Raw genomic sequence first — 13797 nt, forward strand, 5'->3', positions numbered from 1 at the left:
CATTTTGATCATAGTTGGGTAAATAAAAGATGGAGATGGACTGCAGGCTCCACTTGCCTGCATAGCCCCATCCTCCAACAGGGGATCAGGGACTTATAGCCCACCAGTCATGCCAAGTGACCGTAGCAGTGGTCACGGGGCATCCTGCCAGGGTAGCCTCAGGACACACTCCCAGCATGCCTTGGCACTGTGGCTGCCCTGCTATTAAGTGCCTAGTGATAGGGGGCACCTCCTTGTGCGCTGCTCCCAGATTCGGGCGTCATGTTTTCGGGCAGAGACGTCGACCTTAGAACTGCAAGTCCCTGGATCCTCTGGCACAGATCCAAGTTCCAGTCCCATTTTGCCCCAAAACCATGCCAACAAAGTCTGTCCCACACTTCCCCTAATGTCCATCACAGCGTATTTGTGTGAAATTCAGAACTAAATCAAATTGGCTTGCCACAGCATGAGTTAGTCTTGCCGTCAACTCATCTTAACACTTGATGCCCAGTTTATAAGTTTTAGATTTGTATTATTAAAACTAAAAATCCACAGACTAGAGGGTGTTAGTCTACATGCTGCATTTCAAATCCCATTCATCATTGGGAAAGAAAAAGCCAGGGATGCCCTACACTATCTGTGGATTTTCCAAATAGCACAGAAGTTGGGTGCTTGTCAACCCTTTGAGCACTTAGTAATAGTGTACAGTGAATAGTCTCTCTTAGATGGATATCCTGATTGTCTGCCACTAACTGAAAATTGAGTTGAATGTTTCCACAATATGCCATAGATACCCTATGTTGCTGGCTTTTAGTGTGTTTTCGTAATTTATAAAACAAGTCAGGGTTTTTATAATAATATGACCACATCCAAGTGGATTGATGATGTAATGTGTTGATTTGTATCCATAGGTAGTAGTAGTAGTTGTTGTTCCCTAGGCAGTCTGGCCGAACAGCCCCAAGTCCCTTAGGAAGGCCATGGTTGGTGAGTGTGGTGTATGAAATTGATAAATTGAGTTGACTGGGTGAATTATATATGGAATAAGATATGGGAGGGTTTGGCATGCCTTTTTTAAACTGACAGGTGTGCATGAAATACATCTGTAGATAGTGCTGTTGCATAGGCCTGTGAACTGGCTCCAGGATTCCAGGGACTTTAGTGTTTTCCTGACTCATTTCAGATGACATATTATTTTGTTTTTCCACTTGATTGCTTTCTCCCTCCTTGTATCTTAACTCGTGCCAGCCCTAATTGGAAATATGGGTAGGACGATGGTAGTTTTCCCATGTTTATGCTTTCTTTGTCTTTCTCCCTCCTCCTTTCTGGATCCTACCTCACCCCATCCCAAGCTGGGAGAAAAGGTCAGGATGATGAAAAAGATGATGATGGTGATATAGTTTACCCACTTTGCTACTCCATCCATCCATCATTCATCATCCAATCCTCCCATGAGGAGCGTAGGAGCCTGGGGCTAGGCAGTTGATCTCGACATTTAAGGGGAGCAGACTGTTGTTACTTATGAAGGTACATTTGTTTTTCTTATATTTGTCTGATTTATTTTAATATGTTTTGTTACTTTATATGAGCAGTAACATCCCAGAGTTTGAGTAAATTTGATTGATTAGTTTTTTCAGAAAAAAAATACTGTATGTATAAAACATATTAAAAAAAAAGAGACGCAAGAAATGGGAAACCATCTCTATGATATTTGGTAGTTTTACTGATACAACCTTCATTAATAAATTTTCCTAATAGTTTTTTCATATTCTTCACCACTGCTGAACAGAAAAATTCCCAAAATTCCTATGTATTTATCCCAAATTTTACCCCTTTTTTGCCATGTTCAAAAAATCATTACAGCCATGTTTGTCATTGTCTGGCAAAAATATATGGACAAAATGTTCCCCTTTCATTCCTCTTTTGGTAGGTATTTTGCTTTTTGTCTTATGTTCAAAATTAATGGAGTTATATCACTCCAAAGGACAATAAGTTTACTTCCGAGATATCATTCATTTTCTGTTGACTTGCAGTGTCTGTATGATTAGAAACAACTTAGGTACTTTTTTTTTATTTTATGAGTTAGGATTAGGGATGGTTATGAAGAGGAAGAGGGTGTTGGAGAAGACAAAGTTGGAGAAAAAGGCATAGAAGGTTGGGGGTTGTTAGGTGACCTGGTAGTGGTGGGGGACAGGTTGCGATGGTGGAGAAAGAATTGCTACTTCCAACACGTTTTCCTCCCCTCAGAATGGCATCAAATTCTTCTCTGCCGCTTTCTAACGTTGCAGTAGCTTCTTGGACAGTCACCCCATCTTCAAAAAGTGTGCAAAAATGATGAGAAATTGCCAAGATTAGCGCAGACAGAGAACAGGTTTAGACCATGGCTGTCACATCTCACCCCTCCCAATGTCATGGCATCTCTGGCATTTCCCACCTCACTGCCACCCTCCACACACTCACACTCCCATTGCCAGATGTATGACATTTTTTGCAGGGAAAAAAAAAAAAAAAAAAGGAAAATAAGTGGTCATATTGTACACTGCATAGAAAACGGAGATTACTGCAGGGAAGTGACCTCAAAATTGGAATTACAAAATAATTTTGTTTTGAAAGGGAAAGGCTTGTTGTATGGCTGTCAAATTTTTACAGAGAACGAGTGATAGTCGGAGCTATTTTATGGGGTAAATTTTGCAAAATGCCTTTGTCAGTCAAAAATCAGTCCCTGCTGGCGTCCCCTCCCTTTAAGATGAGAGTGACCAGCCTCACTCATCCATGAGTGGCATTACTCTCTCTCCTTATGTGTGGATCTTCTTCACCCTATGCCTAGGTGAGGGAAAAAAAAAAAAAATGTCAGGATGCTGTAATAATAATGGTGGTGAAGTATATGATAATAATAATAATGATTGTGTAGGTAATGATGATGGTGTATTCACAGGTGACCTGATAACACAGTTTGGGCCAGGGTCAAGCACTGGTAACCTGGTGCCACTGCTGGAGGTGCTGATAGCCATGCCTGAGGAACTACACTCACGGCAGTTACGTCTTGGTCTCAACCGCAGGAAGCACCTCGACGAGTACTTCAGGAAAAAAGTTCCTAGCATAATTGAGCTCTTGGTGAGTCACATGAGGTGTCATGTAGCTTATTTTACAGTAGTTACTAGGGTGTGTATTTGATTTTATGCTTAGCATAACACGAGGTGCTACCCGAAATTTGGGAGAATTTGAATAGCAAGCATGAACCGAATGTAGCATGGATTTTCCATTCCAAGAAGCGGTGTGCTGTACCTTTTGAGAGTCTTTGTGCAAACAGCTGGCAAGCTGACAGGTCACATTCTTAGGTTACATGCATTTTTGTAAGATCATGTTTTAGTGGTTCGGCAATTTTCTTCTCCAACAGAATTGGCAGATTGTAAGGAGCAGAGAATCTGCATCAAATTTTGTTGAATCTTAAAAAACTCTTGCAGAAACTCACCAAATGCTTAACCCATGGCAACTGGGCTAAAATCAGCTCGCGCCTCACCTCAGTACGGAAAAAAAAAAAAAAAAAAAGCTTTACAGTGCTCACTTAACATCCACAGGGGTTAGGTAACAGAGACACCTGCAAATGTTAAAAATCCGTGGATATCTGCTGTCCCAATTAAAAACACCCCTGGACCCCCCTTAACCCTTTGGCTGCAGCGGCTGTGATGACAACGTACTGACTGTGCTCATTGCAGAGAAATAAAACAAAAATTGTTTTCATCTGGTGTTGTAACCCTCTTTTCTTTAATCTTGAGAGCTAAAATTTTGTCAGACAGATGTCAATCTTTCTACTGTTGTTTGCAACAAACTGCATGTCTGTAGGCACTCCAAGCACCGAGAATGATGAGAGAATACAAGGTGTGTGTTGACTGTCTGATGCAAGAAATAGCCCAAGGAGGTGGAAACTTCCTCCAAAACACAAGATTTTTTTCCCTACAAAGTAGGGTTACAGCTGCATTACCTCATCACAGTAATTGCAGTAATAATAAGTATAAAATACTTCTAGCCAGTCGCCTATGATTTTGTTACGATATTCCTGTGTTTATGTTAGACTTTAGCAAAACAGTAGAAACAGTAACGATGTGAGGAAAATCATTACAAACTTCGGGAACTTCATGAAAGACTTTTATTACCACTTGCTTGTATAAAGGTTATTGATATAAAGTCATGAGTCATTTCATAGCATTGCTGCACAGTTTGGAACTGCAAAAATGTTCGCTAGCTAAAGCGCTTAGCATCATGACTTGTCTGATTATTGCAAAAATATCACTAAATCACTTGTATTTTGTCACAGTAATTCACAATATAATATAAAATAACACGTTCAACTACTCTGGGATGATTTTAGCGCGATTTGAGTGTGTATTGCTTCGTATTACTTACGAGAGAGAGAGGGGGGGGGGGGGCTCCAAGCCGGTTTAGACCAGCTCATCGAGGGGTACGAGGGAGGAGGGGGGCAGCAAACTGGTTCAGACCAGCTCATTGAGGGTACATGGAAGAAAAGAAATACTCCCAACCTGTCCTAACTTTTCCCCAGATGAATTAATGGCATAAATAAATGAAGTGGCCTAAAGGAAGGGTTTTATATTTCATTCACTGGATAATGTCATCACTAAAACAGCCATGAACTGTGCCTGGGATAATGTTTACATTTGCAGTGAACAGTGTCAGCAGAGTTCAGTGAGATAAAATACATTAGTAAATCCAGCCCCGGTACTACATCCACCTGCAGATATTTAAAACCGTTTATGTTATATCCACCCGTGGATATTTAAAACTGTGCATGTTAAAAATGCTGATGTTAAGGGATGACTGTACTTTTAACCTTAATATCTGAGAAATTATAGCAGTTAGGGAAATTAATTAACCACTCCATGCCAGGGGTTTTCCGATGTCGTCCACTCCTTCCTATGAGGGATTTCCGTGATTTTGGAAAAAACACCCTTACAATCATCCGTTAACATACGCTTTTTTAACATCTATCTATCTATCTATAGCCCAACGCCCTAATCCCACAAAGGGTGGCCGCAGACAAAACGCCTCCAAGTCGCTCTGTCACCCACCATTTGACTACCCTCCCCCCAACTCACTCCCCCCTCCCTCATATACCTCTCAACTCCATCCCTCCACCTCATCCCCGGTCTACCCCTCCCTCTCCCCCCCCTCCACCTCACCTACATACACCCTCTTAGTCAGTCGTTCATTCTCCCTTCTCTCCACATGTCCAAACCACCTCAGTGTATTTCTCCTAATCTTCTCGACCACATCCACCCCACAACGTTCCTTCACTTCATTCGTCAACCTGTCCCTCCATGTCACTCCACATGCTCCTCTCAAGTAACTCATTTCCACTGCTCTCACTCTTGACTTGTTCCCCTCTTGCAAGGTCCACGCCTCGCTTCCATACGTCAGGGTAGGGATCACAATACTATCATGCAGTGACTTCTTAACTTCCATACTCACTTCCCTATTTCTCATCACTGCTTTCAGTGAACCAACAACCTTCCTTCCCTGCTGTACCCTTTCATGCACTTCATCCCCCAAAGTTCCATCCTTACTCATCACACTACCCATACATACACAGTTATATCTGCGGGTGGATATAACATAAATGGTTTTAAATATCTGCAGGTGGTACGGTACCGGGGCTGGATTCACTAAAGCGTTCTTTCTCATTGAACTCTGCTGACACTTCACTGCAAGTGTAACATTATCCCAGGCACAGTTCATGGCTGTTTTAGTGATGGCATTATATAGTGAATCAAATGTAACACTCTTCCTTTTGGCCACTTCATTTATTAATTTATCAGGGGAAAAGTTAGGACAGGCTGGGAGTATTTCTTTTCTTCCATGTACCCTCGCTGAGTTGGTCTAAATCAGACTGCTGCCCTCCCCCCCCCCCCTCTCTCTCTCATACCCCTCGATGAGCTGGTCCAAACTGGTTTGCTGCCCTCCCCCCTCCTATCTCTCCCTCGTAAATAATACAAAGCAATATGCACCCAAATAGTACTGAAATCATGCGAGAGTGGTTGAAAGTGTTATTTTATATTATATTGTGAATTACCTGTATTGTGATAAAATGTAAGTGATTTTGTGCTATCACACTAATTGATACAGATAACTTATGGGGAAAAATTCATTTGGTGGATGAGTGACTCCAGCTTTAGGGGTTAAACTTTTAAACACTGACAGTTACCCTGGTACTAAATAATAGTGTACGTACATACACGCACACGTGTACACACACCCTCAATGAGCTAGTCTAAACCGGTTTGCTGCCTTCCCTCTCTCTCTCTCTCTCTCTCTCTCTCGTTCTCTCTCTCTCTCTCTCTCTCTCGTACTCCTCATTGAGCTGGTCTAAACCGGTTTGCTGCCCTCCCTCACCTCTCCCACGTAAATAATACGAAGCAATACGCACTCAAGTAGTACTGAAATAATTCCAGAGTGGCTGAAAGTGTTATTTTATATTGTGAATTACTGTGATGAAATACAAGTTGATTTAGTGATATTTTTGTGATAATCAGAGAAGTCACGATGCTAAGCAGATTAGTTGGTGAACATTTTTGTAGTTGCAAATTGTGGAGCTATGCTGTGAAATGACTCATGACATAATATCAATAAGCTTTATAAAAGTAAGCTGTAATAAAAGTCATTCCTGAAGTTTGATAAAGTTTATAATGATTTTCCTCACATCGTTACTGTTTCGCTAAACTCTAATGTAAACACTGGAATATCGTAACAGAATCATAGGAGACTGGCTAGAAGGGTTTTATTTTTATTATTATTGCAATTCCTGTGATGAGGTAACATGGCTATAACCCTACTTTGTAGGGAAATAATCTTGTGGTTTGGTGGAAGTTTCCAACTCCCTGGGATATTTCTTGTGTTAGACTGTCAAAACACACCTCAAATCGTTCTTGGTGCTTGCAGTGCCTGCGGACATGCAGTTTGTTGCAAACGATAGTAGAAAGATTGACGTTTGACAAAAATTTTAGCTCTCAAGACGATAAGTGGATTAAAACACAAGTTGAAAACACACAGTTTTTGCCGTGGCTCAGTGGGTTAGAGCGCTCCGCTCTGGCCGAAGGGTCGGAGGATCGAATCCACCCAAGGGTCGTTGGTAGACATCAGGAAGGGCATCCGATCATAAAATGCTACATGCTCCGGTCCAAAAGTCCTCTATCCAGAGGCAACGCCTTAGCCCTTCGGGGATACCTGGCGTAAAACTAAATTATTTTTTTTTTTATATTCTCTGCAGTGAGCACAGTCAGTATGTTGTCATCACAGCTGCTGCAGCCAAAGGGTTAAGGGGGGTCCAGGGGTGTTTTTAAGGGGGGCAGCAGATATCCGCAGAATTTTAAAATATGCTGGTGTGTCTGTTATCTAACCCCTGTGGAAGTTAAGGGAGCACTGTATTTCAAACCCTAATATCTGTCAAACTATAACAGCTAGAGAAAAAATTAAACATACATAAGACTCACCAACTCTTCCTCTTTCATATGAAAATACAGTAAAGCCTCTATAATGGATTAACTGGGGGGAACCCTATCTCCAATTATGCAAAAATCCGAATTATTGGAGGTCATGCTTGCCCCTATCCCCAAATCACACCCACGCTCACTAAAACATGGCTTTTTCACAAAAACATTGAGCAGTACAGTATATTATTACTTTATACTCAGAGAGTGCACAATGCAATAAGTAAAATAGTGTCAAATTTTGATAATGAAGTCTTGCAACACAGTAGTAGAGTACAGTACACTTAACTGTACCAAGGGTACTGTACAGTTCTTAAAAATTACATTTATTACCTATGTAATATCACTCCGGTACGGCCTGTGGACCCTCCAGAGAAACATCGTCTGTGGCATTTTGGAGCCGTGGATTGGGAGGCCCTCAGGCAGTACTTCTTTGATTTTCCCTGGAATGATTATTGCTTCCATGGCCAGGAGCCATCTGAGTGTGCCTTGCGCATTACGGAGGTTATTCTCTCGGGCATGGACTCATACATTCCTTTCTCATATCCTTTGACTAATGCAAGAAAGCCTTGGTTTAATCACGCTTGTTCTAATGCTGTCCACAACAAGGAGAGACCCTACAAAAGGTACCGGAGCCAACCCACTCCTGAATCACATCATCTTTATGTTTCTGCCCGGAATCATGCTAAGTCTGTTCTTCGCTCTACTAAAAATAATTTCATCCGTAATGCTCTCAACTCTCCAACTCGAATTCTTCCTGCTCCTTCTGACACCTTGCCAAAAACCTTTCTAACAACTTTACCTCATCATCCTTCCCTCCTCTTTTCTACTCTGATGGTTCTGTAGCTATTTCTTCTACTGATAAAACAGATCTCTTCGCACAGATTTTCTCCTCCAGTTCCACCTTAGACGATTCCGGTGCTGTTCCTCCATCATTTCCCCCCTCTGACTTCCTCATGGCTGACATTAAAATTTCTTCAGCTGATGTATTTTCTGCCATCACTGGCCTCAATACTAACAAGGCATATGGGCCTGATGGAGTCCCTCCTGTTGTTCTCAAGAACTGTGCTTCTGTGTTTACACCCTGCCTAGGCAAACTCTTTCGCCTTTACCTGTCGACTTGTACCTTTCCTTCTTGCTGGAAGTTTGCTCTCATTCAGCCAGTCCCAAAGAAGGGTGACCATTCCCAACCCTCCAACTATCGTCCAATTGCTTTAACGTCCTGTATTTCAAAAGTTTTTGAGTCAATTCTCAATAGAAAAATTTTAAAGCATCTTTCCTATCACAACGTTCTTTCTGTCGTCAGTATGGGTTCCGTCAGGGACACTCCACTGGCGATCTTCTCACCTACCTTTCAGACTCCTGGTCATCCTCCTATCGGGACTTTGGCGAAAGCTTTGCCATTGCACTTGACATCTCAAAGGCTTTCAATCGAGTCTGGCATAAATCTTTAATTTCCAAACTGCCCTCTTAAGGTTTCTATCCTTCTATCTGTGCCTTCATCGCTAGCTTCCTTTCTGGTCGTTCTATAGCCGCTGTTGTAGACGGTGATTGTTCTTCTCCTAGATCTATCAATAGTGGTGTTCCTCAGGGCTCTGTCCTATCACCAACTCTCTTCCTTTTGTTCATCAATGACCTTCTGAGCTGTACATCTAACTCTATCCACTCATACGCTGATGACTCCACCCTTCACCTTTCCCTTTGGTTCCCACAACGCCCATCTCAGCAGTTACTTCAAGAAACAAGGGATGAGGCTATGGCACACCTAATGTCTGACTGGGGTAAAAATGATCTTGTTGCTTTTAATGCATCTAAAACTCAGTTCTTACACCTATCAACCCATCAAAATCTTCCACAGATATACCCACTAATGTTTAATAATATTCAGCTTAATCCTGCATCATCCTTGTACATGCTTAGGGTTTCATTTACTCGAGACTTATCTTGGAAAGATCATATTACATCTCATGTAAAATCTGCTTGCAAGAGATTGGGTTTGCTAAGCCAACTCCGTTCTTTCTTTACCCCTGCACAATTGTTGACTCTATACAGGGGTTTTATCCGTCCCTGTGTGGAGTATAACTCTCATGTGTGGGGAGGCTCCCCACATACAGCTCTTCTCAATAGGGTGGAGTCTGAGGCTTTTCGTCTCATTAACTCTCCTCCTCTTGCTGACTCCCTTCAACCTCTGTCTCTTCGCCACACTGTTGCATCTTTATCTCTTTTCTGTCGCCACTTCCATGGACACTGATCCACTGAACTGTCTGCATGCATTCCTTCACCTCTACGACGGGCGCGTAGCACCCGTCAAGCAGCAAACACGCATCCCTTTTCTGTCCAACTCTGTAATGCAAGAGTTAACCGCACTCCCAGTCCTTCATTTATGCAACAGGTCAACTCTGGAACTGTCTCCCTCTGTATGTATTTCCTGCTGCCTGTGATCTCCAGTCTTTCAAACGTAGTGTGTCCAGGCATCTCGAAATGAATAGATCTTGAATTTGGCTCTCTATTGTATTTTGTTTTTCTCTTGTAGGGAACTGTTATTGCGGGCTCATGGCCTTTGGTTCCTTGTTCCTCGCATAAAAAAAAAACATTGAGGTCCTGCCTAAGTGACGTATTTGCTGCTGCTATAAAGCTCGAATTGGGAAAAGTTTCAATACCATCTCAGCACTTTTGCGGCACCTCAGTTTGGGTTACCTTTCCAAGAAGGGTAGTCAAGTCGTACCCCACCTGCTCGTGGTGACCTCGCAGACACCCTGTTTTTTTGTTTTTTTTCCATTTCTGTTTTTTGTGCGTTTTTTTCTTTTGGTTTTCTTTTTTTTCTCCTAAATTAGGGTGACACAAATGGGGACGGCTCTACCCGGGTTTATCCCGGGTAGTATTGTACACTGAATCCTCGTAATCTGCGTGTTTATAAACCACCGATTTGTAATCCACGGCAATGTGGCTGTCAGACTGCCAGCACTCGTAAACTGCTGTTAAGTCATGAAAATCGCGGATCTAGGCACCCAAGTGGGCCTTTTCCGAGGAGAATCGTAAACTGCAGCATTCAATTTGATAACCGCGACCCAACAACCAATCACCACCCGTCCCTGGTGGCAAGTGTGCATACCAATGCCGCCATGTTGTTGTTGTTCTGCCAGCCAACCCTTACAGTACAGAGCATCACCGTGCGGTAGGAGAGCTACCTGCCTATTTTTGTGCACTTTCCCCCCACCTCCTACCTTCCATGGCCCCTCCCGAACCCCCGAAGAAGCGCTCTAAGCCCTGTGGCATCAAGAAGCAGCCGCCATTGTCAAACAGTCAACGTTTGGAGCTCATGTGTTGTGTTGAGAAGGGAGAGAAGTTTGCAAGCCTGGTGAAAGAATATGGGAGGAATGAGTTGACCATAAGGACGATCTACAAAACCAGGGAGAAACTGAGGAAGTGCGTCAAAGCTTACGTGACTGGGCTCATTGACGGCCGGGTACGGTGCAGAGACGAGGCAGTAATTTGGACAGAAAGGTGTCTGGTTATGTTCGTCCTGAGGCAGACAAGAAAGAATATTCCAGTCAATGGCTCAGTCATCAGGGAGAAGGTTAAGAGTTTTCACAAATTGGCAAGTCAGCGGCTCTGTATCAACCCCCCTAAGCCCTTCCATGCTAGCCATGGGTGGTTGTCTAACTTTCTGAAAAGGAAGCACCTGAAAAACGTGCACACGACTGGAGAATGAGCGTCTGCTGACGTGGCCGTGGCAGAGGAATTTCCAACTGTCCTCCAGGCAATATTGGAGGAGGGGGGTTATACAGCAGAAACTGTTTTCAACATGGACGAGACTGGACTCCAGTGGAAAAAGCTGCCTAGCTCCACATACATCCCACGTCAACACCTAAAGGCCCGGGGAAGGAAGCTCGACAAGGGGCGCTACGCAGTCATTTTTTGTACCAATGCCAAGGAAACGTTCAAGATGAAGCCTTTTGGTATTAATAAGACAAGAAAACCCCGCGCCTTCTGCAACCTTGAAGACATGGACCAATCAGGGGTGTATTGGCGTCAGCAGGCTAAGGCATGGGCTACAACAGACTTAGTTGTGGACTGGTGTGACAGATTTGTTGAGGAGGCGAAGGCTCATTGCAAGCGTGTTAAGGTGTCGTTCAAAGTGTTGCTACTCATGGACAACGCTCCTGCTAACCCACAAGCCCTAACCTCACGTCACCCCAGAGTCAAGGTTATGTTCCTTCCACCCAACACCACCTCTCTTCTCCAGCCACTTGACCAGGAGATAATAGCGAATACGAAGCTGTTTTACACCCAGTTATTTTATCGCCAGTTTACCTCAGCTGTCATCGACGATGCACCAGAACGGCAGCTGCTAAGAGAGATCACGGCAGACAACAGTGACAGTGAGACAGAGGTGGATTTTGTTGAGCCTGACCCCGGAGAAAGTCGGGAAGTGTTGTCAATGTATCAATTCTGGAGGAAATTCAACATCAAGGACTCTATCGATGCACTACTAGAGGCCTGGGGCAAGCTTAATGTTGTAACGATTGTACGTGCCTGGTGCTTTCTCCTTCCTAACCACACGAGTGACAACGTGCCAACTCAGAGTGTAGAGGACAACGTACAGGCTGTTGTTCAACTGGCTCGGAATCTGCCAGGCTGTGATGAAGTGTCATCTAGTGACATAATGGACGTGATTACTGAGAAGGTTGATGATGCTGAGGCTGTCGTGGAGGCTGTTATACAAGACGACGAGCACTTAGAAAGGCAGAATAACAGTGAAGTGAGTGAAGTGAATGAGCAGGAACGTGGCGAGCCTTCTATGAAGGATCTCAGTGATTTGCTTGTTTACGTAGACTTGGCCAAGGAGATTGTGAAATCCATTGAACGTGATGAGGAAAGGTGTAGTGAGAGTATTGGTCACCTAGAAAAAGCTGTGTGTTTTTACAAGGACTTGCGTAATCGTAGAGTTAATGAGAAACATCAGAAACTCATCACCCACTATTTTGCCCAGGTAAGGGCAGAAGCTGAGCTTGAACCACAGCCTGGCCCTTCACACACTGAGGACATGGATGACGTAGCATCAGTTATCTCTGAGGCTGACTTTGAGGGCTTCCTGAGGGAGGCAGAGGAGCTGGAGAAGGGAGAACAGCATGAGGGAGCACCCCCACCTCATGCTGAGAGGTTCTAAGTTCTTCCGAACACCACGCCACTTCATTCACTTAAGCAATATCGTCCTAGGATTAAGGTGAGATCCCTTAACCTTGCTTATTTCTATTAAATACATGAACTGAATATTCCTAAATTTGTATGTTTGTGTTTGATGGTGCCTAGATAGGTGTAGGTAGGGTGCTTTGGGGAGTGGTTGGCCAAAGTCCAGACCCTAATTAATTTTTCACGTAAGAGTTATTATTTATAAACTGTGGAATTTGTAATCCGCGGCAGTGGTCCAGACCCAAATTGCTGCGGATTATGAGGATTGAGTGTATATACGTTTTGCTGCTGTTGTCATTTTGTTTTGTTTTTTGTTCTCCCTTACCATGAGTAAACAACACCAGTGCCCTTGCTGCAGTAGATCTGTAGCAAAAAGTGCACAAGCACTGAAGTGCGCCTACTGCAGCGAGTGGATTCTTATAGCTTGTGAAAATTTGGATGCAGGCGACTATCCATTCATGAAGAAGAGCCACCAGCTGGGCTTTCACTGGCTGTGTAGCCAGTGTGTTGCACCAGCAGACGAGGTCTTGGCCGATGGAGAAAGTATTACCAAGAAGGAGTTTGAAGATAAAGTTATTGGGCCGATCTTTCAAGCAATCAGAGACGTATCAAATAGACTGGAGGCACTAGAGACCAAGGTCTGATCACCCATGGCGGTCACGCAAGATCAGGCCAAGTCATTTGCGGATGCTGTTCGCGGGTCTCTCGTGGGGGGAGGGAAGGATCTGCCTGGGGGCGTGATTGAGATCAGTGCTCATGGCCAGAAAAAAGCCATTCATAGTCAGCATGTACTGATTGTTAAACCAGAGAGTGGCGCTGGTGCCCTGACAAATCAGATGGGACCAGAAGACATCAGAGGCGAACTTAACTCGGTACCGGTTGATAGCTGCCTTAAGACCAAGGCTGGTGGGCTGGTAATGAAGTTTCTGTCAGCTGAGGCCAAGAGTGAAGCAACTGGGGTGCTGACTGATCATTTTGGCTCTGAGGGCACTTTTTGCATATCAGAGCCAAAGAAAAGGTTGCCTAAAATGACCGTGACAGGCATTTCCTCTTCCTTGAATGACTCTGACATCATCCCAAATATTATGAGAAAAAACAATAAAATTAAGATGCTCGTTGATTGAGGTTG

General features: G+C 43.6%; 1 protein-coding gene across 1 annotated transcript in view; it reads left to right on the forward strand.

Annotated features, from left to right (window-relative positions):
- Tnpo-SR (transportin 3) overlaps window positions 1–13797 on the forward strand; it is a 453809-nt gene that overhangs the window by 172803 nt on the left and 267209 nt on the right. Inside the window, exon 4 of the mRNA XM_080278214.1 lies at window positions 2912–3090. Within this exon, the coding sequence (XP_080134340.1) occupies window positions 2912–3090 (179 nt within the window). The remainder of the gene's footprint in view (window positions 1–2911; window positions 3091–13797) is intronic.

Source organism: Coenobita brevimanus, chromosome 72, assembly GCF_032717465.1.
Source record: "Coenobita brevimanus isolate Jiangsu-jjx chromosome 72, ASM3271746v2, whole genome shotgun sequence".
Lineage (NCBI taxonomy): Eukaryota > Metazoa > Arthropoda > Malacostraca > Decapoda > Coenobitidae > Coenobita > Coenobita brevimanus.